The following is a 23,964-nucleotide window of genomic DNA, read 5'->3' as shown; positions in this document are numbered from 1 at the left end:
ACGTGAGACGGGTTCAGAACTGAAAACACGGATTTAAGAAACAAGACACAGCGAGAATTGTTCAAGCAATAATCATCAGAAGGAACGCCTACGGCATAACCTGTCTCGACCTCAGGAACGCAAGCATAGAAAAGCTGAACATTCGGATCAGAAAAACCTTCAAGATCCCCACTGGCATCTCTGAAAAAGTCCCGACAGAAAGACTTCTCCTGCTGGGTATTCATAACGCGTGGAAGGGTTGGGAGAATCTAGCTGAAGCACATAAAGTCAATCAACTAGAAAGACGGAAGCTCACCTATACCGGAAGAGCCACTCTCAGAAGACATTGGTACACGAAACGGCTAGATGCACAGGTGGAGAAGAGATGAATTCCGGTGTCGCTCAGAGAAAACATCACAGTAGCATCGACAGCGATAAACATGCATCCAGTACGTTACCTAGAAAGAAGGAAAGCAGGAATTGAAGCTTTACGCAAGAGCTACGGAAGAAACCCGGGCACGAAATAGAAGGAAACGGTGAAATACCCAATAACGCCAACTCGCGCCTTCAGTGTCATCAATAACACAGGAAAGGAAAAAACAGCGGCCACAGCACTCTCGAGTCTCACAGCAGTAGAGACAGCTGAAGGACCCATAGCCATGGCCATCATGACCCGCGTAGAAAATGCCATTGCCTCATCAAACCCCAAATGGCGTGCCGAAACTACTGGAAAGACAGAATATCCGAGCATGCTCTATGCATCATAATGAGCCTGAAGGAGAAATTACCAGACACTCATCTCATATGCACTCCGGTGCACAGAGCCCTGACAAGCAATTCGGTGGCAGTAACCGCAGCTGAAGTCACATTCGCCGGGCCTCTTTGCCAAGCGTGCCAAGGAGAGACGACGTCCCCAAGACATACGCCTACATCTTACAATGCTACGTACTAGACGGAAGAATGTAGCCCCCGCGAAACCCCTGCAGGCTTAGCAGACTACAGACTAACTGCTATCTCCACGGTATCTTACTTCAAAGAATTGCAACAACCCAGTTTCCGCACTTATACAAGGTCAGCGACGTTCCCAACACCTTACGCAACATTGTGTAGGAGTGTGGATGAGCAGTACTAACCAAGCCAGAGCGCGTAACCAACGAAGAGCAGAGGGTTCAATAAAACTTCAGTCGGGGCTAGTTGGTGCAGGATATTTTGAAGGTGAAAAAAATCATCATCATCATCATCATCATCATCATCATCATCATCAGCCTGGTCACGCCCACTGCAGGGCAAAGGCCTCTCCCATACTTCTCCAACAACCCCGGTCATGCAGTAATTGTGGCCATGTTGTCCCTGCAAACGTCTTAATCTCATCCGCCCACCTAACTTTCTGCCATCCCCGGCTACGCTTCCCTTCCCTTGGAATCCAGTCCGTAACTCTTAATGACCATCGGTTATCTTCCCTCCTCATTACATGTCCTGCCCATGCCCATTTCTTTTTCTTGATTTCAACTAAGATGTCATTAACTCGCGTTTGTCCCTCACCCAATCTGCTGTTTTCTTATCCCTTAACATTACACCCATCATTCTTCTTTCCATAGCTCGTTGTGTCGTCCTCAATTTGAGCAGAACCCTTTTCGTAAGCCTCCAGGTTTCTGCCCCGTAGGTGAGTACTGGTAAGACACAGGTATTATACACTTTTCTCTTGAGGGATAATGGCAACCTGCTGTTCATGATCTGAGAATGCCTGCCAGACGCACCCAAGCCCATTCTTATTCTTCTGATTATTTCCGTCTCATGATCCGGATCCGCAGTCACTACCTCCCCTAAGTAGATGTATTCCCTTACCACTTCCAGTGCCTCGCTACCTATTGTAAATTGCTGTTCTCTTCCGAGACTGTTAAACATTACTGTAGTTTTCTGCAAATTAATTTTTAGACCCCTCTTCTGCTTTGCCTCTCCAGGTCAGTCAGCATGCATTGCGATTGGTCCCCTGAGTTACTAAGCAAGGCAATATCATTAGCGAATCGCAAGTTGCTAAGGTATTCTCCATAAACTTGTATCTCCAATTTCAGTATGAAAAAAATACTGAAAGATATTTCTACATACGGCTCGTCTACACCCTGATTCCGTAATGCCTTTACGACTGCTGAGGTTTCGACAGAATCAAACGCTTTCTCGTAATCAATGAACGCTATAAGTAAGGGTTGGTTATATAACGCACATTTCTCTATCACCTGATTGATAGTGTGAATATGGTCTATTGTAGAGTAGCCTTTACGGAATCTTGCCTGGTCCTTTGCTTGACAGAAGTCTAAGGTGTTCCTGATTCTATTTGCGATTACCTTAGTAAATAGTTCATAGGCAACTGAGAGTAAGCTGATCGGTCTATAATTTTTCAAGTCTGTGGCGTCCCCTTTCTTATGGAATAGGATTATGTTAGCGTTCTTCCAAGATTCCGGTACGCTCGAGGTCATGAGGCATTGCGTATACAGGGTGGCCAGTTTCTCTAGAACAATCTGCCCACCATCCTTCAGCAAATCTGCTGTTACCTGATCCTCCCCAGCTGCCTTCCCCCGTTGCATATCTCCCAAGGCTTTCTTTACTTCTCCCGGCGTTACCTGTGGGATTTCGAATTCCTCTAGACTATTTTCTCTTCCATGATCGTCGTGGGTACCACTGGTACTGTATAAATCTCTATAGAACTCCTCAGCCACTTGAACTATCTCATCCATAGTAGTAATGATATTGCCGGCTTTGTCTCTTAATGCATACAGCTGATTCTTGCCAATTCCTAGTTTCTTCTTCACTGCTTTTAGGCTTCCTCCGTTCCTGAGAGCATGTTCAATTCTATCCATATTATACTTCCTTATGTCAGCTGTCTTACGCTTGTTGATTAACTTCGAAAGTTCTGCCAGTTCTATTCTAGCTGTAGGGTTGGAGGCTTTCATACATTGGCGTTTCTTGATGAGATCTTTCGTCTCCTGCGATAGTTTACTGATATCCTGCCTAACGGAGTTGCCACCGACTTCTCTTGCACACTCCTTAATGATGCCCACAAGATTGTCGTTCATTGCTTCAGCACTGAGGTTCTCTTCCTGAGTTAAAGTCGAATACCTGTTCTGTAGCTTGATCTGGAACTCCTCTATTTTCCCTCTTACCGCTAACTCATTGATCGGCTTCTTATGTGCCAGTTTCTTCCGTTTCCTCCTCAGGTCTAGGTTAATTCGAGTTCTTACCATTATATGGTCACTGCAGCGCACCTTGCCGAGCACGTCCACATCTTGTATGATACCAGGGTTAGCGCAGAGTATGAAGTCTATTTCATTTCTAGCCTCGCCGTTCGGGCTCCTGCACGTCCACTTTCGGCTATCCCGCTTGCGGAAGAAGGTATTCATTATCCGCATATACTTCTGTTCCGCAAACTCTAGTAATATTCTTGAGTATGGTAGCATAGTGTGGAACCCGCACCAGAAAGGGCTCTCACAGAAATTAGAAAGCATTCAAAATAAAGCGTTGCGATTTATATACCATACGTATTCTCCACACGAAAGCGTAAGTGCTCTTAGAAGCAAGGCAGCACTGCCTACCCTTGTTTGTCGGCGTCGTGTGGCTGTCATGAAATTTCTTTTTATGCTATGTAATGACAACATTAATATAGATAAGCGAGATTACGTGTAGCCACCACACCGACACTCCAATAGAACCTGTCATAATAAACACATCAGACAGTATCCGACAAAGTGCGACACGTTGAAATATTCATATTTCCCATGGGCAATTGAAATCTGGAATTCGTTGCCAAAGGAAATTCTAGAATCAGATTCTGTGGATAGCTTTGTAGCAAAATTGGAGTCATATTTTGGCTGTTCATGAAAGTATTTGAGTGCGTAGTTCTAAGGTAATGCGTTGGTTGAGTGATTGGACACTAGTGCACGTGTGATTGCATTTCAAATGTAAATATTGCAATGTGCTGAATAGTGGTGTTTTATAGATCCACGATAACTACAAGAATATTATACGACAAATATTGCAATTGTTTTGTGTACCTTTTTCCCTGATTCATGTGAAACAAAAAAAAAGTGTCTTGTGCTGAATATCAGTGCTGTTGTATGGCAATTGTTTTTTGCTTTATATATATTTTTTTCTTTTTCCCAATGTCATGTGTATATCTTACAATCCACTTCCTGTCTGGGCATGTGCGAAGGCCTACAGTATTCTTAAATAAATAAAAAATAAATAACTCTCCCCTGTTATTCCTAGTGCCCATGCCATATTCCCCCACTGCCTTCTCTCCAGCGTGCTTCTTGCCTACCTTGGCATTAAATTCGCCCATAAGTATAGTGTACTTTGTTTTCACTCTACCCATCGCCGATTCCACGTCTTCATAGAAGCTTTCGACTTCCTGGTCATCATGACTGGATGTAGGGGCGTAGACCTGTACAACCTTCATTTTGTACCTCTTATTAAGTTTCACAACAAGACCTGCCACCCTCTCGTTAATGCTCTGGAATTCCTGTATGTTACCAGCTATATTCTTACTAATCAGGAATCCGACTCCTAGTTCTCGTCTCTCCGCTAAGCCCCGGTAGCACAGGACGTGCCCGCTTTTTAGCACTGTATATGCTTCTTTAGGCCTCCTAACTTCACTGAGCCCTATTATATCCCATTTACTGCCCTCTAATTCCTCCAATAGCACTGCTAGACTCGCCTCACTAGATAACGTTCTAGCGTTAAACGTTGCCAGGTTCATATTCCAATGGCGGCTTGTCCGGAAAAATGAAGGTGAGAAATTCAGCGCAAGAAAACAAGGACAACCCACAAAGAATAGACGGCAGCGATTCTCTCGCCTCTTCTTTGTGGGTTGTCCTAGGTTTCACGCTGAATTTTTCACCTTCAAAAGAGCAGGGGGATCGAGACCCATCTGTCAAGCCCGGAGTGTGAGGACCAGCTAGCACTGGTGAACTGAGACCGGGAGATGACCAACCGTCACGGTTTTATGTTGCAAGAGAGATGAATGTATTTGCGGTGTATATATAACGCCGTCCTTAATGTAGTGACTACGAAAACGAACTTCACTCGGCATGTGAAGGGGAACGCGCTCGCTGTCTGGCTAGATGGTCGCCATGTAGCGGTTCCTCAGCCGTCGTCAACCAGCCCGCGTTCATGGACGGTCCGGCAGCTGATAGAAAAAAAGAAACATGGCCGCACATTGCACATCAGCTGCTGCAATAGAGACGCGGTGAGGTTGGCCTGAGCTACAGGTTGCCCTGGCCTATTACTTTACATTTGCAAAAGGCACGGCGGAGAAAAGGACTGACGTGTTCGAGGAAAATTTTTGGTAAAGTGCACAGCTGGCGTACATCATTGGTTCATATACAGTTTTATTGTGGGAGGAAATATGTTACGACTATGAACATCAACACTCGAGGCGGCATTGTTTGCGCCCCCTCATCATCTCTGGGTTTTATTAAACGATTAGGGTCCTCCGTGTTCCCTCGACCAGCATTCTCATTTGCCTGTGGCCCCACCCGGCATTGTTCACAGTTCAAGGCGTGGAAGGAAGGGTCACTGAAGAGCGGCACATCCCCGGTGGACCAAGCTGGCATCAAATATAGGTTCATTCCCGAGTGGCGCATACGCAGTCGCACATGTCTCGTGGCACATACCCAATGATACAAGTTGGCATAATAGCTTCATCGAAGAGTGTCAAATACCGGGTGAGCCAAATGTGCATCAAATAGCTTCATTGAAGAGCAGCGCATACCCACTAGCCCATACCCAGTAGCACATGCCCAGTGACCTAAGTTGACATGAACTAGGTTCGTTGAAGGGCAGCGCGTACCTGGTACCGTACCCAGTCACACGAGTTGGCAACAAATAGCTCTATTGAAGAGCGGCATATGGCCAATGGCACATGCCCAACGACCCATGTTGGCGTTAAGTCGGTTCATTGAAGAGCGTCCAATACTCAGTGTCACATACGAATGACACAAGTGAGTGTGAAAAAGGTTGGATACAGCAAAACATGCTTACCCCACACTGCATGATGTTCCCAAAGATTGCTATTCCCGTTAATAATCTGACGGTGCTCGAACACGCAGTGTACAGGAGACGGTCGGCAAACGGACATGCTCAATCCCCAACCCCTCCATTTAATGACCCATCACTCATATTCCTTTCGTTTGGGGATGGCCGAGAGCCCGATGTGCGATTCCTGTGGGTGCGAGGAGACCATCGAGCACCTATTGTGTACTTGCCCCCGCTACGATGTACAACGCCTCTCTCTGCAGGAAACTTTACACCGACTAGACTTACGACCTTTCACCGAGTCAAAGATACTCGGACCGTGGCCACACCCGTCACTGGCACGAAAAGCGAATCGTGCATTACTGCAATACTTGAGGTACACCGGTTTAAGCGACCGTTTATAGTGTCCCTGTGCATAGTGTCACTCCCACACGTACTCTGCGCTTACTCTCTCCCTTTCTTCTTCTTTCTATTCCCCTTTCCCCCACCCCCAGTGTAGGGTAGCAAACCGGATACTCTTCTGGTTGACCTCCCTGCCTTTCCTGTCCTTGCTTTCTCTCTCTCTCTCTGCCACTTGGTTCGCTTAGGATGGAACTACAGCACGGCTGACGCAGTGCCGACTGCGTGAATGCGCTATAGTGTCCGTATGATTGCTATCGCAGAAGACGCTACATATGCCATGCATTGAGTTTGCAGACCTTGAATTATGCTTTGGAATATTACTATGATGGTAAAATAGGATACGTTGGGAATTATAGCACATTACATTGATGAATATTGTGCTGTAACAGGCCGTACATTATGTAGGACTTGGCAAGCGGTCTCTTGAGATCACGTTTTCTACACACATCCGCGCTTCCACCGCCAGAACGTAGTAAGCGGTTAGCCTTCGAAGTGGTTGTGGAAATTTATTTATTTCCTTACTTTTTACCCGCCATGGTAGCTTAGCGGATTTGGTGTTGCGCTGCTAAGCAAGAGGTCGCGGTATCGAATCCTGGCCGCGGCGGCCGGGATTCGATAGAGTTTATTTATTTACTTGGTTGTTTTTTTTATTTCGTTTACCATGAATGCCACATATAATAGAGAGGCCAGGGCTATGAACAATCAAGAAACAATGAAATGGGCAATAGGTTAACGTACGTGAAAAAAAAAAACGTATCTGCTAATTCAGTGCTAGCTAATGGCTAATAAAGCATATGAACTTAAAACAATTGATAAAGCTATGACCAAATAACAAATAATAAGCAATGTGTATGGTACAAACAATAGCAGCAAATGCTAGCTGATGCTTGGTTAAATGCATGGGTATCGTTTATTGAAACAATGTCTTTATGAAGGTAATTTCAATGTTGTGACGTGCGGTGAAGAAAATACGTCGATATTTCGTGTCACAAAAATAAAATGACCGTACCATTGTCACGATTATCAATGTGGTGTGACACGTACGCAGATAGGTCGAGGAATGAGATCGTTTTGTAGTGCAGTGTGGTGGGACGCCTTGAGGCGGTCGCTTAATAATACCAGTGCGCGGACAGCTTTGTTGTCAATTTACTCGCAGTACCATTGCAGTTAGAGAAAATGAAAAGAAGGAAGTTTTTTTAGAGATATAATAAAAGTGACATCGCAACCTTGCGGCACTGTCTGGAAGAAAAGTTGGGCGCCTATGTGAAGTCTTTCTGCGATGTACTATATGCGTACCGTGATTCACAGCCTGTCAAACAACGCACATTTTTTGTAGCTTCCCATTCACAGCGTTTCCTTTGCCGGTGCCACGCGCCACTCCGAGCCTGAAAAATGTAGTGGACAGGACGAAGATTCCAACTGACGATCTTCGGATTAGAAGTCCGGTGTTTTATATTCTACGGCTGAAAAGAAAAGCGTACAAACAATTCATTCCACAGGTGCTAACATATGGGGCAGAAACTTGGAGGTTAACAAAAAAGCTCGAGAAAAATTTAAAGACCGCGCAAGGAGCGATGGAACGGAAAATGTTAAGCCTAACGTTAAGGTACTGGAAGAGAGCGATGTGAATCAGAGGGCAAGCCGGGATATCCAGTATTCTATACGAACATCCGTACAATCACACCCTATATGCAGACTATAGCGTTCCTGCCAAACTGTTGTTAGTCGCCTCGCGAAACTTCTCGGAAATGAGAGCGAGTTCGGTAAGGAATAGCTCGCACCTTCTGCGCGAGCCACATCGATCGCCACACATCGCGCACCTTCTGCGCGAACCACATTTCCATCCTTTTTTTTTTCCTTCTCGTGCGCAGCATGAACGCACGAGAGATCAGACTATACCTGCTGAATAAGTTCAACAGAAACGCGTTCACTGAGAGAGCGCAAAATGCAGAACCCTGTGTCCCACGTTTCTTTTCCTGACTGCACTTGCACTCGGAGAAGCCGGCCGTCTCGGGAAGGGGCAAGTCTGGGATACGCTGAAGAGCGCAGCAATCACTGTGAATGACTGACGCACCTCGAAGAAGAAGGGAGCCTAACGGGCACGGTGAAGCAGCCGACTCGACTCTGCGGCGATCACGAAGAGCCAACCCTTTCGGCACAGTCGCAAAGCTACCTCCTGATACTATAGCGCTGTCATTTCAAAGTCGGACTCCGTACTGGAGCGAGAAGCAGCTCGTTCGCGAACTCGAAGAAAAAAAAAGCAGAAAGACCAGGGAACCGGTCGTTCGAGTGCGGTACGTCTAGGAGTAGCGATACACCCGTTTTCGTTGTCGCTGACCGAGCGATGTCCTTGATACACCCATTTCCGTGTCTCCCACTCATTGTCGTTGTTTCTCTCTTATTGGTTTTTATTTTTCGTAATCCCCAGAATCAGCATTCTTCTCCCAATGGTCGCAGCTCCTCGTGAGTTGAGGCGTCCACGGCCGCCTATGCAAGTGCTCTAAATAACGAAAGCTAGTGTGGCGGAGAAATGTAGCCCAATACGTGCTAAAACTTGTCGACGCCTGCGCTGTCGTCATCCTAATGTTTATTCATAGCGATTCAAGTCCGGGTGACCGCCATTGAGCTTTGTAAGCAGGAAAACTAAGCGCTAATGCCCGCTCGCACGAGACTCGCGCTTTATTACAGCCCCCACAGCGAGTCGCTATCTGTTATCGTAAACTGAGACACGCATTCCTCTACCTACGAGTAAACTCTGCTCGCCTCAACGTCCATATCGTATAAGCGAATTGTATACACTGCATACCGCCGCGTTGCCGGCTAAGGCACGCATATACACCGCTCTGAGCCAATGGGAGGAGTGTTGCGGGTGTTGCTGCAGAAGAAAGAATTGTGCAGCATCTAAGTTCTCTTACGTCGTTTTTTTTCTTTTGTAGTTTCATATTAGTTCCTTAGGCGTAGACTATGCAACCACACCAAACATGTTTCGGTCACGGAATTATTGCTTGAATGTGCCATTTTCATTTCCATACTGGAAGTGGCTTCATTTCCCGTGAGTGCTTAAAAAACACCAAAGTTGCATTGTTTGAATTTTTCGCCAGAACCGCAGTGGTGGTACGCAAGTTTGAAAACACAAATTTGAAGCTATTTCCGCGGGTTTAGGCTGTTTTTATCGATAAAATGCCTCTAAAACTAGCTACACTTGTTTCAATCGAAATATCATATATGCATGATCGTAGATAAAGAACGAAATAATTTCAGGAAGGCACTGTCAGGATCAATTACATCACGAGAAGCTAGTTCAGAAATTTGAACGAAGCGTCCCCACTCTTTGTGCACTTCTGGCTTCTCACGCCTCCGCTGTTTATTGTTTCCTAAATGATCAGCAGAAAAAAAATAAGCTACGCACAATAAGGAATGTATGAAATAAAGAAAGCAAACAAGAATGGGGAGAAGGAGAATAAGAAAGGAAGAATAGTAAAAACTTGAGTACCACTTAACTAGAGCGTAGCCTGATAAGCAAATACAGAGCGCGCTGTATCGGCGACATGCGAGCGTCCAGTCACAGCACGGTGAGAGGTATAAAAGGAGTCTCGACCTGTGCAGTCACGGCATCAAAGGCAAGACAGTGAAGAATAAAGCACGCACAAACAGTACAAATTGACATAAATGTGCACAAAGTCAGACAGTGAGCACGTTCACAATGAATTGTCGTTCAAAGAGACTGCATAAAGTACCTATTTGTCATAAAATCAACAAGGGCTGTAAAAGCGCGTCTTCGTTTGCATGAGCACGACGTGCGTCCAAGGACCGTATCAACCGAAAAAAGGACGCTTCTCCGGCCCATTCAAATGGGTGCACAGGGTCTCTCGCTGATGCTCGCATTGCGGGCACTCGATGACCATATCTTCCACAGACGCATCCTGAGATGATACAATGAGGGCAAGCAGCGGATGGCCTCTTCTTGATCCTATGCAAGGTGTAAAGTGTGTAGGCTACCCCAAGATCTAGTCGACGTATGAATGTGTCAAAGGTGCAGTCATTGCGTTGGCATGTTATGAAGCGCAAAAGCGGGCAAATTCGGGATACGAGAGATGCCTTTGCCCGTTTATCGAAACACGGGGTTTCATGCATTTTTGATGCAAAAGCATCAATTGGCTTAGGCGAAAACGCTGGTGGTATCTGTAGCAGCAAAACGGCACCTAAATTCCCATTGGATGTGACGCCGCGTCACGAGCGCAGTTGATAGGACACACCTGCTGAACGTAGCACACCAAGTGTTGCATGAGAGGAGAGGGCACCGCCGCGACGCCACGTCACCCCCCTCCCGCTCTCAGAAGGTGGCGTGCGGTCTCTCTCTCTACATAACTCTCACATCCATTGGGCTTAGCGGCTGCGCGCGCCTGCCAGCCTTGGTGGTCGCTGCTGCTTCATCCGGCTCACGTCATGCAGGAGGTCGGTGGCCTGCAGCGTTGGCACCGCAGGCTGCGGCTGCTTGCTGGCTCGGGAAGAACGTACCGCTGTGGTACATTAGTCACAGCTCAAAACTCGAAGAACCGCAGATTGACCAGTTAGGTTTTTTGACAAAACATAGCAGAGCCCTACAACGCGCGAATTGATGCAGACAAAGGAGGCACACAAAGTCCACAGATGAAGCGCTGAAGAATCTGTTTGGCGGGCCAATACTTCAGCGCTGCCTCTGTGTACTTTTTGTGCCTGCTTTGTCGCCGTCGGTTTTCGCGCTGTAGCCTTCTACTATGTTCAATCAACTAGCCCAAGTGGTTACTCTGGTCAACTTCCTTTCTAGTCTATCGGGCACTTTTGCTTCTAGCAGCATGAATCCTTCCTCGTTTGTCGCTGTCGTTTCAGCGCTGCATCTGTGTACTTCATTGCCTCCTTTGAGTCCGACGATTCCCATGCCGTAGCCTTCTACTATGTTCAACCAACAAGCCCAAGTGGTTCAACTTCATTTCTAGTCCATCGGACAGTTTTGTTTCTAGCCACATGTGGCTTGCTCGCTTGAATCCTTGCTCGCTTGACGCTATCGTTTCAGCGCTGCATCTATGTACTTCGTGTGCCTCTTTTGTTTCCGACAGTTCCTGCGCTGTAGCCTTCTACTATGTTCTCGTAGGACCGCTCAGGGGCTTTCAGTGGACACTTATGTTTTGGAAATCAGGAATTGTAAGAAGTGCTTAGGTGTCCTCGAATTTTTTCGTCGTAATCTAGGTAGAAAGCGCTTGACATTTGACATTGAAAAATTCAATAGAGGTCAACATCTCCAAATTATGTGGCACAGTAGCACAATCTATCTGTTTCCTCATTTTTTTGAACACCAACATAACCCGGTATCACCTGAAAGTAAACTTGATAACCAGCCGAATATGCCATCTCTAGTGCTGTACAACTTTCATAGGGTAATAAACAACTGTCATCGTACTAGTTCGGTGTAGTCAGCATTTCTAGAGCCGTCCTGGGGTCAGAGCATAGCGCTCGGAGCTCGAGTGCGGCTTTACGTTGTAAAACACGATAATTCAGAGTCTATTACTCTCGGAGCTTAGAACACTATGTGGTAGTCGCATTTTCTGAAGGCTAACATGCGCAAAATATAGCTGTACAGCAGGGAACTTTCACCAGTCATATGCTATATCATAAGCGCACCTCCCATTTCCAAAAATCTAGAGAATTTAATTAACACGGGCTCTTTACGAGACCGTAAGGTATGCTGATTTTATGTTGACAGCGACGTAAATGCACAAGTACCGACGCAGCCGAAGTTGGCATTTTGATAAAGTTGTGTAAGGGAATTAGTCTGCCCTACTCTACAAATATTAAATAGAGATGCTGAGTGGCTTAGGGCTAAAACAACGCAAAGGTCGTTAATATGTCAGCAATATACTGCCATTCAACATCTTCACGTCCATTAACTCCAATAACACGTCCATCACGTCATTAACATCCAACGTTCCTATTAAAGCGAAACCTTCCATTAGCTACTTCCGGCACTTTGGATGACTTGACGTTCTCGCGCGATAAACAGAGGCAGATACCCAGTGAGGTAAGTTGTATACTAGCTTGGGCTACTATCTACGTGCTGGCTGCTCTATATCCCACCACACAACGCCTAATGATAGGTATTGCCAGAACAGACAACTTGCTAATGGTTGCTGTCTAGCCTACAGTAGACAGCTCGGGCCATCTTATATGCACTTGCCATTGGGTATTTCTCTGAACAGACAACTACGGCGCTGTCCGTTGTGAGGAATTATCCACTGTCAGTTGCGCTTTGTTCCTCGAAGAGGCAGCACATGTGTCGAGTGAGTTTCTGGACAACACTTTCAGTTCACTGAACGCGGTTTAAATAATGGACCAAGGACCGCAGAGAGGTGCGACGTAATGCTAAAGAATTTCTGTCGCATTTACCGCTAAATAGCCACTAAACTTATGTTTTTTTTTTCGTCCTGAAGCGCGCTCTTAGGTCGCCACACCAAGTCGGTCGCGTGACCTCTGTGTAAAGTCGGTGTGAATGCCGCCTTAGTTGGGTATGTTTTTTTTATTGATATGATATAAGGAGATGTTGGCGCCCAATTTAAGGCGCCGGCTACTCCTCATCTCTTGAGTGGTTCCCTCACACATCGTACAGGGTTCAAGGTTACATATCAAATAGTCTTTTCACACAAGCACCAGGACTTATCACGCAGCGTTTCTACAGGAAGACTATGACGTAAGGAACACATGGTACATACAATATACAATGTAAATGTCTCCACACTTATGTAGATGAAAGTCTCAAAAGTAGAAAAGATATCGTCGCCTAATAACACATTGTCTAGTCAGCGGGTGGTACATACATCGTGTAAATGCATTATCACATACAGTCACAACAGAACAGTCAACATAACATAATTCACAAACAGATGAATATATACAGTGACAATGAAATGAAGAGAACAATGAAAGCGCTAATAACTTCCAGCAATGCCGCTGTCTTCAAGAAAACGTTTTAGTGCTTTTAAAGCACTCTTCTGCAAGGCCGTTGTTGGCCAAGGGCCCAAAATTTTCTTTAAACTGAAAGGCCTGCGGTCTAATTTAATTAGCGCTGATTTAAGTCGGCTTCTTGGTGTGTCGTGATGTGGGCAATCTAGAAGGAGGTGATATATACCTTCGTCTACAAATCCACAATCACATTCGGGGGTTTCCGCACGGCCAATTCTGTGTAAGAAATGCTTTGTGTAGGCAGTGCCTAGCCTTAATCGATGAATAAGGGTTTCCATAGTTCTATCTAATGACAATGAAAATTTGAATTCAATAAATGGAGCAATATGGTATAAGTCCGAGCTCTTAGAATTCTGGTCAAACCAAGTGTTTCTAGACATTTTGAGAGACGTTGTCCTTATAATGCACCGTAATTCATCCTTTGATATTGGGAGCGGAGATGTATCATCTTTGAGGTGTGCTTGTCGTGCTGCTTCATCGGCTGCTGTGTTGCCAGGGATGTCACAATGCCCTGGTATCCACTGGAATGCTATTGCATGTTTCGCTTCGCTTGCTTTTGTGAGGTTTTTAAGTGTTTCATATATTATACTGTCACTGAATGTTTTCCCCTTTGTGTTGCAGAGTGATGTTAGAGCCGCGTGTGAATCACTGAAAATTACCCATTTTTGCGCATCTCTTACTGACAATATAAATTTTATCGCACCTAGTATTGCGAACAGTTCAGCCGTTGTAGACGAAGTCGCACGAGTTAACTTAAATGATTCTTGTTTGTTGAGGTGCGGTATAATGAATGATGAAGTTGAAGAGGTTGCTGTACTGGAGCCATCTGTATAGACATGTGTGTATCCTGAATACCGCATATATATCTGGTACAGCGCTAGTTGTTGAGCAGCTCGAATGAACATGTCTCTTTTGCTGAATATCCCATCTACTGACAATTCGATTTTTGGAACTGTAAGCAGCCATGGAGGATATTCGATGTCTGAGTTCCAAAATTCATTTCTTGGCAATATGTGAAGATTTTCTTGAATTTCTATATGAACATAACTCGTATCTCGTTTCATTATGTCTAGAGCCAATGGGTGGTTTTTATGCTGGGTTTGAAGATGGAAATAATGCCGGCATGTTTCTGTAGTTCGCATAACTGGAAATGGTGATTGGCGAGCCTCAGCTATTACAAGAGAACTAGAAGTCGCTCGTGGAACTCCTAGACATAGGCGTAGTCCTCTAGCTAAAAGTCTTTGAAGTCACTCTTCTGAAGTGTGGGAAAGTCCGTGTAAGATGGGCGCGGAATATGCAACTTTTTGTCGTATTAATGCATTGTAAACAGTCAGCATGGACGATACTGATCCGCCCCATAATGTGCCTGCAAGTCTGCGAAGTACAGTCACTACGGCAATGACCTCGTTTTCGAGTGTCTTTATGTGGGGTGCCCAGGATAGCTGCCTATCAAGTATTATGCCTAGAAATCGATGCTGTGTGACAATCATTAGAGGGTGTCCTTCCAGATTAAGAGCGAAATTTTTTAACTGCCTTCGAGTGAAGGGCAATACAGCTGTCTTTGCGTGTGATAGTACCATTCCTCTCTCTCTCTCAAAAATTTGTTGATTATATTTATGCCGTGTTGCAATGCCATTTGAAGTAGTTGAGCATTAGACCCAGATGTCCAAATACACTCATCATCTGCATACAGTGAAAATTTTAACTGTGATGGCAGCCTCCTTGGTAAATCACCCATGACGCAGTTAAAAAGGAAGGGGCTGAGTACGCTTCCCTGTGGTACTCCCTGTTTGACAGCATGTTCAGCACTCTTTCCTTCACCCGTCTGAACAAAGATTTTGCGACCTGATAGAAATTCAGAAATCCATCGCAAGGACCTGCCAGACAGACCAAGTTCCAACATGCTTAGCAAAATATGAACGTGACTAACAGTGTCAAATGCCCTCTTGATGTCTAGGAATACTGCTATAGTCATGTTCCCACGTGCACGCTCGTGCTCCACACAGGTTACTATATCTAATATTGCATCTATTGTGCATCTATGTTTTCTAAAACCTACTAAGTAGTTGGACAGCACATTCGTTTCATTACACCACCATTGAAGTCGCGCGTCAATCATTTTCTCCATTACTTTGCATAGCAGCATGTTCAGCATGTTCAGTGGGCAAGGCAGCAGTGGGCAAGGCAGCAGCAATACAGGCCAGATGTTCAAACGCTGTCTCTTCTTCATGCAGCTTTTCACCGGCTTGGCTGCTTTCCCGGAGTGTACTACGAAGGCCTTCCTGGATGCATCACCGCTCGCATGTCATCACGCCCTGATGTTCCCGCATGCGCGCGATGACTGCCCTATCTCCGCCCTGGAAGATAGCCATGGTCTGTTCACCGCTGGATTCGACAAGATACTGACCTCTGCCATCGGTGACGTCAGCCTGGATGGTGCACTAATGCGAGTCACGACGCCGGCTCCGTTCAGTATAAAAGCCACACCGCAGCTTCATCGCTTCAGTGGGCAAGGCAGCAGCAATACAGGCCAGATGTTCAAACGCTGTCTCTTCTTCATGCAGCTTTTCACCGGCTTGGCTGCTTTCCCGGAGTGTACTACGAAGGCCTTCCTGGATGCATCACCGCTCGCATGTCATCACGCCCTGATGTTCCCGCATGCGCGCGATGACTGCCCTATCTCCGCCCTGGAAGATAGCCATGGTCTGTTCACCGCTGGATTCGACAAGATACTGACCTCTGCCATCGGTGACGTCAGCCTGGATGGTGCACTAATGCGAGTCACGACGCCGGCTCCGTTCAGTATAAAAGCCACACCGCAGCTTCATCGCTTCAGTGGGCAAGGCAGCAGCAATACAGGCCAGATGTTCAAACGCTGTCTCTTCTTCATGCAGGTATGTTACCTTACGGACGCTTATTGTATTCGATCTGACAACCGCTTCTTATTGCTGATGCCTTGCCCACACGAACGTCTTTCTGCATATATTTCTGTATGTGCTGATCTTGTTTACTGTATGAGCAGCCTCCTACTGAGTGGCGATATTGAAACAAACCCGGGCCCTACAAAACGCTCCGCCACTCAAACAGATGAGTCTGGCTCTATGATATCCGAAATGTTCGCTCAGCTTCTTGCAGGGCAAAATAAGATAACAAAAGATATAGCCGACATGCGAAAATCTATCGACGCTCGATTTGAGGCAATTGAAAAACGCATAGTTGATCTTGAGCAGCAGGCGCCCACGGTTAGCACAGCCCACTACGATAACCTACAGAGCCAAATTCAGAAAATGTCATCCACTATTAACACACTTTCTTCCCAAAACGATGATTTGGAAAATCGCTCGCGTCGCAACAACCTTATTCTTTATGGTCTGACAGAATCTGAGCATGACACTAATGAATCGCTGCAATCGCAAGTTAAGAACTTTTTTACGGACGTACTAAAGCTTGATTTTCCTCAAATTGAGCGATTGCATAGGCTTGGTAGACCTAGAGGTGGGAGACCTCGCCCCATCATTATGAAGCTCCTAGATTTTCGCGAAAAGATTAGTGCTCTAAAGAACGGCTATAAGCTAAAAGGGTCTCAGTGGCGATTATCTGAAGATTTTTCTTCAAACGTACGATCCATCCGTAAAAAACTATGGGACGCTACAGCAGAATTCCGTAACAATGGTTCAGTGGTACACCTCAGGTACGACCATGCGTTTGTTGAAAATCAGCTCTACAATTGGGATGTTGTTTCCAACTCTCTTGTAAAAGCTCCTGACCGCACCACTCACCATCATTTACCACTCTCCCAGGGGAACAATCCTTGACTTAACAATGACAAGTACGATAAACTTTGTATATTAAATCTTAATGCAAGAAGCCTATCTAACAAATATTCAAGCTTTTCCTCTTTGGTGGCATCACATTCCCCACATGTTATCGGTGTTACTGAGACCTGGTTGCATAGCGACATCCTTGACTGCGAGGTAACTCCCCCAGGATATAACGTCATAAGAGTAGACAGGAATGCGGGCAGAGGCGGAGGCGTTGCCTTGTTTTTGCGCTCTGATCTACAGTTTTCTGTACTACAATCCCCACTTGAAATCGAGACGGTCTGGTGTAAGGTGCACATTGGTAAAACAAATGTAATCATTGGTGTGTTTTATCGACCTCCCAGACATACCTCAAATGAAATAATGATCCTTAACGCGTTCATCCAAGAGCACGGTTTTGGCTCCTCAAATTTAATCTGCATGGGGGACTTCAATGTACCTAACGTTTCGTGGGCTTCATTATCGATAACTGGTGATAACGTCCCTCTTTCTAGAGAGTTGGTTGAATTTACACTATCCCTTGGATTGAAACAAATTGTATCTAACCCTACTAGAGAGTCGTCCATACTAGATTTGATTTTCCTAAGTGCACCGCTCTTTACGAGTGGCTTTGAGTGTGAGATTACGGACGGTATTTCCGATCACAAGGCTGTTATTACTACTATTAATCTTTCAGTTTCAAGGCGCCACTATGAATATACCAGTTTTTACGATTTTAATCATGCAGATGATACGTCCATACTTGATACATTAAGCATTTCATTCGACAGATTCTCCCAGTTATGCACTACCAGTGATATCAATGCTATAGTATCCCATTTTGAAAACATTGTCCATACTTGCATAGAGCGCTATGTGCCATTGAAAACAAAAAAGAAAAATCTAGACCTTCCTTGGATGACAAGGGAAATACTGCATTTGAAGCGTCGAGTAGCCAGAGCACGTCGGAAGCGCCACATGAATGCCGAAACAAATGTCCAGTTCCGCTTTATGAAGGAAGAACTCCGTCAAAAAATGGACGCAGCTAAGAACTTTTATTATCAGTTCACTCTACCTAACTTAGTTAAAAGTAACCCACGAAAATTTTGGAGCTCAATTTCGCCAATAAAGAACACCACCCAGACATTTCTATTAGATGATTCCGAAGTAAGCGATCCTGCACCTATTGCTAAAGCATTCAATGAATATTTTCAGTCTGTATTCACACAGGACAATGGCGTAATTCCTCCCTACTCCACGACAACTAACATGTCCCGTGCAATTAACAATGTTACAATATGTAAGCAAGGAGTCCTGAACCTTATTTTAAATCTTGACACCAAGAAAGGCTGCAGTCCAGACAATGTCAACAATGTGTTCCTTCATCGTTATGCGCTATGGACGTGTCAATACCTCACATTGATTTTTGAGAAATCTGTATCCACTTGTACAGTTCCTTGTTCATGGAAACGGGCTAGAGTCATTCCATTGTTCAAATCTGGGCAGAAACAATCTCTACTAAATTATAGACCCATTTCGTTAACTTCTCATGCATGCAAACTCCTTGAACACATAATTTATAAACACATTATCACTTTTCTCGAGTCTAATAATATTTTATGCAGCGCTCAGCATGGATTTCGTAGTGGTTTTAGCACAGTGACTCAATTAACTGAATTTACACATGACATCGCTTCTGCTCTTGATTTAGGTCATCAATTAGATGCACTCTTCATTGATTTCTCCAAAGCATTTGATACTGTACCACATCCTAAACTATTACATAAACTAAGCTCTATCCTTAATAACCCTCTTCTCGTTGACTGGATCCGTAGTTTTCTTTCTGATCGTTCACAGTATGTTTCTTTTAATTCATTCAACTCTCCTGACGCATCAGTATCTTCCGGTGTGCCCCAAGGTTCTATTTTAGGGCCATTGCTTTTTTTGCTTTACATTAACGACATTCCAAGCTCTGTTTCAGTAAAAATTCGGCTTTACGCTGACGACTGCGTTCTCTACAATGTCATTTCTTCACCTAACGATCATAACACTCTGAATCAATCTTTTATAAGTTTTTGTGAATGGTGCGAACTCTGGCAAATGAACATTAACTTCAAGAAAACAGTCGCCATGTCCTTTCACAAGCATGCTAATTGCTCATATTTCAACTACTCCTACAAATCTACTTTTCTGCAGCGCGCATATGAGTATAAGTATTTAGGCCTACTTTTCACTCCAAGATTATCCTGGTCAGAACATATTCTAACAACTTGCAACAAAGGACTAAAAAAACTTGGTTATCTAACCCGAACTCTACGTGCTGCCCCCAAAGAAACTAAACTCATTACATACAAAACACTTGTAAGACCTATTCTTGAATATGCGTCTACCATATGGAACCCTTACAAAATTTCGGACGTCCACAAAATTGAATCTGTTCAGAAAAAGGCGGTTCGTTTCATATACCGCCGTTATGATAGAATGTTTTCACCGTCATCTCATCTGAATATGCTTGGTTTAACCCCTCTTTCCCACCGTCGTCACATTAATTCTCTGAAACTTTTACACTCTCTATTTTACTCTCCACATTATGCTTCCCCTAACACATATCTGGCCCGTGCAAAGCCCCTAATCACGAGAAACAGCAATGACTTAAACTTATCCGTCTTTTTTGCTCGCACCAACACTTTTAAATATAGTTTTTTTCCTCGCACAATTGAACTCTGGAATGACCTGCCTGGTTCCATCCGTTCTTTACCACATAGAGAATTTGGGGATGCCATTGAATGCTCCCCTTAGTCATGTTACTCACGTATGCTTCTTTTGTATAGTGATTTTCTTTCTCGCATTTGTATTCACCCGCTCCTGCAATAGCCCTTCTGGGCTGCAGTATTTGTAAATAAAAATAAAAAAATAAAAATAAACAACTTGTCAAACTAACAGGGCGGAAGGATTCAAGGCACAAGGGCGTCTTACCAGGTTTTACAATTGGTATGATTCGAGCGACTTTCCAAGAGTCAGGTACAGTTTCCTCTATCCATAAGTTATTATAGATGTCTAAGAGAGCATTTGTACCTGTCGGTCCGAGGTTCCTTAGCATAGTGTACGTAATGCCGTCCGGCCCAGCAGCGGACTTTTGGCGACATGATGCAATTGCACATTGAAGCTCGCCTAATGTGAAAGTATGATCTAATTGAGGATGTTGGGCCCAGTAGCAAGCAGTAATTTTGCGCTTAGCCAACACTACTGAAATATCAAATTCTCCGCATTGTGATGAAAAAGCAGGTCTGGAAATAAGCTCACAAAATTCATCTGAAACTGTTATTTCACACGTGTCCCGTGCTACAGTGAGAGCACGAAATGGGAGGCTCTGTGTTACAGGTCCGCTTAAAGAACGAATTACTAGAAAAATTCGTGGGACAGCCGTGTGAGGAGACAGCGTGCCACAGAAGTCGCGCCAGCGCCGTTTGCCTAGATTTTCCATTCGTCTGCGCATTACATTGTGTATTTTCTGAGCATTTCTGTATGCTTCTAAACTTCCGCTCCGTCGGTAAGCTCTTTCGGATCGGCGTCGGATGGCTCTTAGGTGTTCATATTCTCCGTCAACTGCAGCATAATCTTTTGGAATTGGGACCTTCTTTGTGCATATGTTCATATTGTCCTGCAAAAATTCTGTTAATTTTTCCACTGTTGCATGTTGATTAATTTGATCCGTTAGGCGGTATCGAAAAGCTTGCCAGTTGGTTAGTCTGCTGTAACGCCTGATATCACAGTGCATGCTAGGGTGGTTAACAAGGATGGGAAAATGATCACTTCCGCGCGTTTCCATATCTGTTGTCCATCCCACACCATTCACTAGATCATGTGAACATAGGGTAAGGATATCTATGCAGCTTGAGTAAGGATATCCACGAAGAAATTTTGGCGACCCATAGTTTAAAACAGTCAAGTTGCATTTATCTATGGCGCACTCTATAACGTTACCCCGTGCATCACAATGATCACTGCCCCAGATGATGTTGTGTGCATTGAAGTCGCCGCATACAAATACATTAGAATGAGCTATCTTGAAGATATCCACTAGCGCTTCTACTGAAATCCGGTTTGAAGGTTGTAGATATAGATTAATCCCTGTTATACAGAGCTTGCCAAAGGATACTTTACATGCGATGAATTCCGGGAAGTCTGAATCACTGGACTGAATTTGATAAGGTGGTAGGTCCCTTCTGACGCACAGGAGCACTCTGCTAACAGCACCTTGACGAGAAGTCTTGTATATCACATAATTTGAGAGGCGAAAGTCGTCATTGATTCCCGCCTCTTGAATGCAAAGTATTGGGAAGTTGTATTGCACAAGCAGTTTACGAAAGTCAGCACACTTCCTTCGAAGACTGTTGGCAATCCACTGAAATATGGAGACATTTTTGTAGTGGTTATTCATGTAGTGCCTGCCGCAGTTTCGGCCCGGATTGTTGACACAGTAGTGCTTCTAGAGGCAACAAGGCTTTCACTTCTGGTAGGTTGTTTGCTTCCGGCAGAGCAGATATGATTGCCTTAAGGGCTGCGAAAAGCATTGGCAAAATCAGTTGTGTCACCGATGCTATGGTATGCTCGCTATTAGCTGGTGTTACTTCTGCAGTAGATGAGTAAGGTCGCTGAGAGGAATGTGTGCGAGTACTGGAGCTTTCTTGTGTATTACTTTCTGCCTGTTGTCGTCTGGGTTTCCGTAGCACTGATGCATAAGACTGGGAACTTGACTGTGATCCTCTGGATTGGTCTCTTGATTGCACTGTTGGTTGTTCTCTAGAGGAGGAATAGCTTGTTGGTGCTCTTGGCTGTGGTGGTTCCGGTGCCCGCTGAGGTGGGTGATCTAGCACTGGATGAACAATCTCAAGGTTTGGGACGGGTTCATTGCGTCGCGGTTGTCTTCCATGGATGAGTTCATGTCGACGCATTTGTGCCGCTGCTTTTTTCTGAGGACAGCCTGAGAAGGAGGCGGCATGGTTCCCCGCACAGTTTGCACATTTAGGTTGAAGAACTGACTTGCACTCCCTGTGGTCATGATCTTCTGAGCAGATTTTGCATCGACGTGTGCTACGGCAGGTTTTCGCCATGTGCCCAAATCGCTGGCAATTATAGCAGCGAAGTGCTGGTCCTAGGTATTCCTCGACAGGGTGACTGGTGAAACCCAAGTAAATTCTTCCTGGAATAGGGCGATCGTCTCTGAAAGTCAGAATTACCGTGTGAAGTGGATGTGACTGTACTGCTCCATCTTCTTGGGTATTAACCTCTCCAAGAGGGCCTTTAGGGTATTTGAATAAATAAATAAATGTTGTGCTTTTCGCAGGTTTAAGGGTGCTGTCTTTCACAGGTGAGCAAGGCGTGAATGTCTTGCTTTAAATGAGGGAACAATTGCACGTGTTTGGCATGCCCGAACGTGGAGCGCGTGCAATTTTGTGATTGTGAGGGGCAGTAGAGTCAGTCTTGCTATACAGGCACCCTACGCACCTAACTCTGTGTTAATCGTGCTTTATATCGGGACCTCCTTAACTACACGCCGGTAGGAACGCTTCTAGCGGTTGCGAACGCGACCACGTCGGAAAAGCGACCTCTCTGGTAGTGTTCGCAGTGCAGGCTCTATGGAGTGTGCACCGCCACACGGGATGCAACAGCACCTAACGCCAAAGCTGTGGGCACAAATATTTATGGCTTCCCAGCGGGGCATTGGGAAACGACGCACTGCGAGCTCTGGTTACAGCTGGCTCCCGGACAGAAGTACGGTGGCTCTTCACTTATTGAAACTAATATTTCTGAGTGAGCATGTAGCTGTTCTTCAATAAAGCTGCCAGATATCACTGTCTTTATATTTACGGTTTATAGTTGCGGTGCATTTTACGATATGTTTCTTCTTTTTTGCCCCCTGAGGAAAATGCTGGAAGTTGTGACTTCCCACAAAGAATGCAAAAATACGCAGTGAGACCTTTGTCTGCTACATGAAATTCAGTGAAGAGCTGTGTCATGCTTACGCAAGTGGTTTGTACTAATGGTATCAATGGTAGCCAGTTGCGGCTTGATATATTTTGACATTTATAATGTATAATCGCAACATAATACAGCCGGTTAACAGGAAAAAAGTTGCTTGCAGAAAAGGTAGCATTGATGTCTTTCTGATAGTACCACCGACTTACAAAGCGCGTTTCTAAGCGCTTGAGGAATGCAGCGGCCTGAAACCTCGGCGCCGACCATCGACAAAACTTTTTTCACGTTGAGGAGATGGCCGTCTTCGTGGAAGGGTTCGCCTTTTATTATATTTCCACCTCGAAAAAGAAAACAGCTCATGCAGTGCGCGGCTCAGTCATAAAACCGATAGTTACGAACAGCGAAGCACTGCTCTCGGTTGCCATCACATTGGATTGTCAGCTTGGCCGCGACGCGCAGCGTTCCCGACACGGACGACAAGGTGGCCAGGAGGGGCACGGTTCGCGAAGCGATGCTCGATGCTTCTGGCGTATACGGCGTGCCTATAGTAGTTCCGAAGGCTGATAGAATCAGCTTATGCAGCTTCGCAGTTTTATTGAGATAGCAATGAAATTGGCCCTCGAGGCGCAAAACCGCCGTCGGTGCAACCGCCACCATTGTCATGATGTTTCCCTCGACGGCGCTATAACCCTCTTTAAGACGCATGTGCGTGAATGGCTAGAGGTCCTACAGAGACGTGGAGTGCATTTGACTGTAATGGCAACGAATCGAAGTCCACAGAAAG

The 23,964-nt window shown here is 45.2% G+C and overlaps 1 protein-coding gene across 2 annotated transcripts in view; it reads left to right on the top strand.

The window, feature by feature from the left end:
• Positions 1-15,584: 15,584 nt before the first annotated feature.
• Positions 15,585-23,964, top strand: part of LOC135913269 (uncharacterized) — a 54,909-nt gene continuing 46,529 nt past the window's right edge. For both annotated transcript variants that reach the window (XM_070538387.1, XM_065445861.1), the window contains exon 1: positions 15,585-16,295. In XM_070538387.1, the coding sequence (XP_070394488.1) occupies positions 15,606-16,295 (690 nt within the window). In that variant the 5' untranslated portion in view covers positions 15,585-15,605. The remainder of the gene's footprint in view (positions 16,296-23,964) is intronic.

Source organism: Dermacentor albipictus, chromosome 5, assembly GCF_038994185.2.
Source record: "Dermacentor albipictus isolate Rhodes 1998 colony chromosome 5, USDA_Dalb.pri_finalv2, whole genome shotgun sequence".
NCBI classification, from domain to species: domain Eukaryota; kingdom Metazoa; phylum Arthropoda; class Arachnida; order Ixodida; family Ixodidae; genus Dermacentor; species Dermacentor albipictus.
The sequence above is the reverse complement of the archived record's forward strand: the minus strand, read 5'-3'. Positions and strand labels throughout refer to the sequence as shown.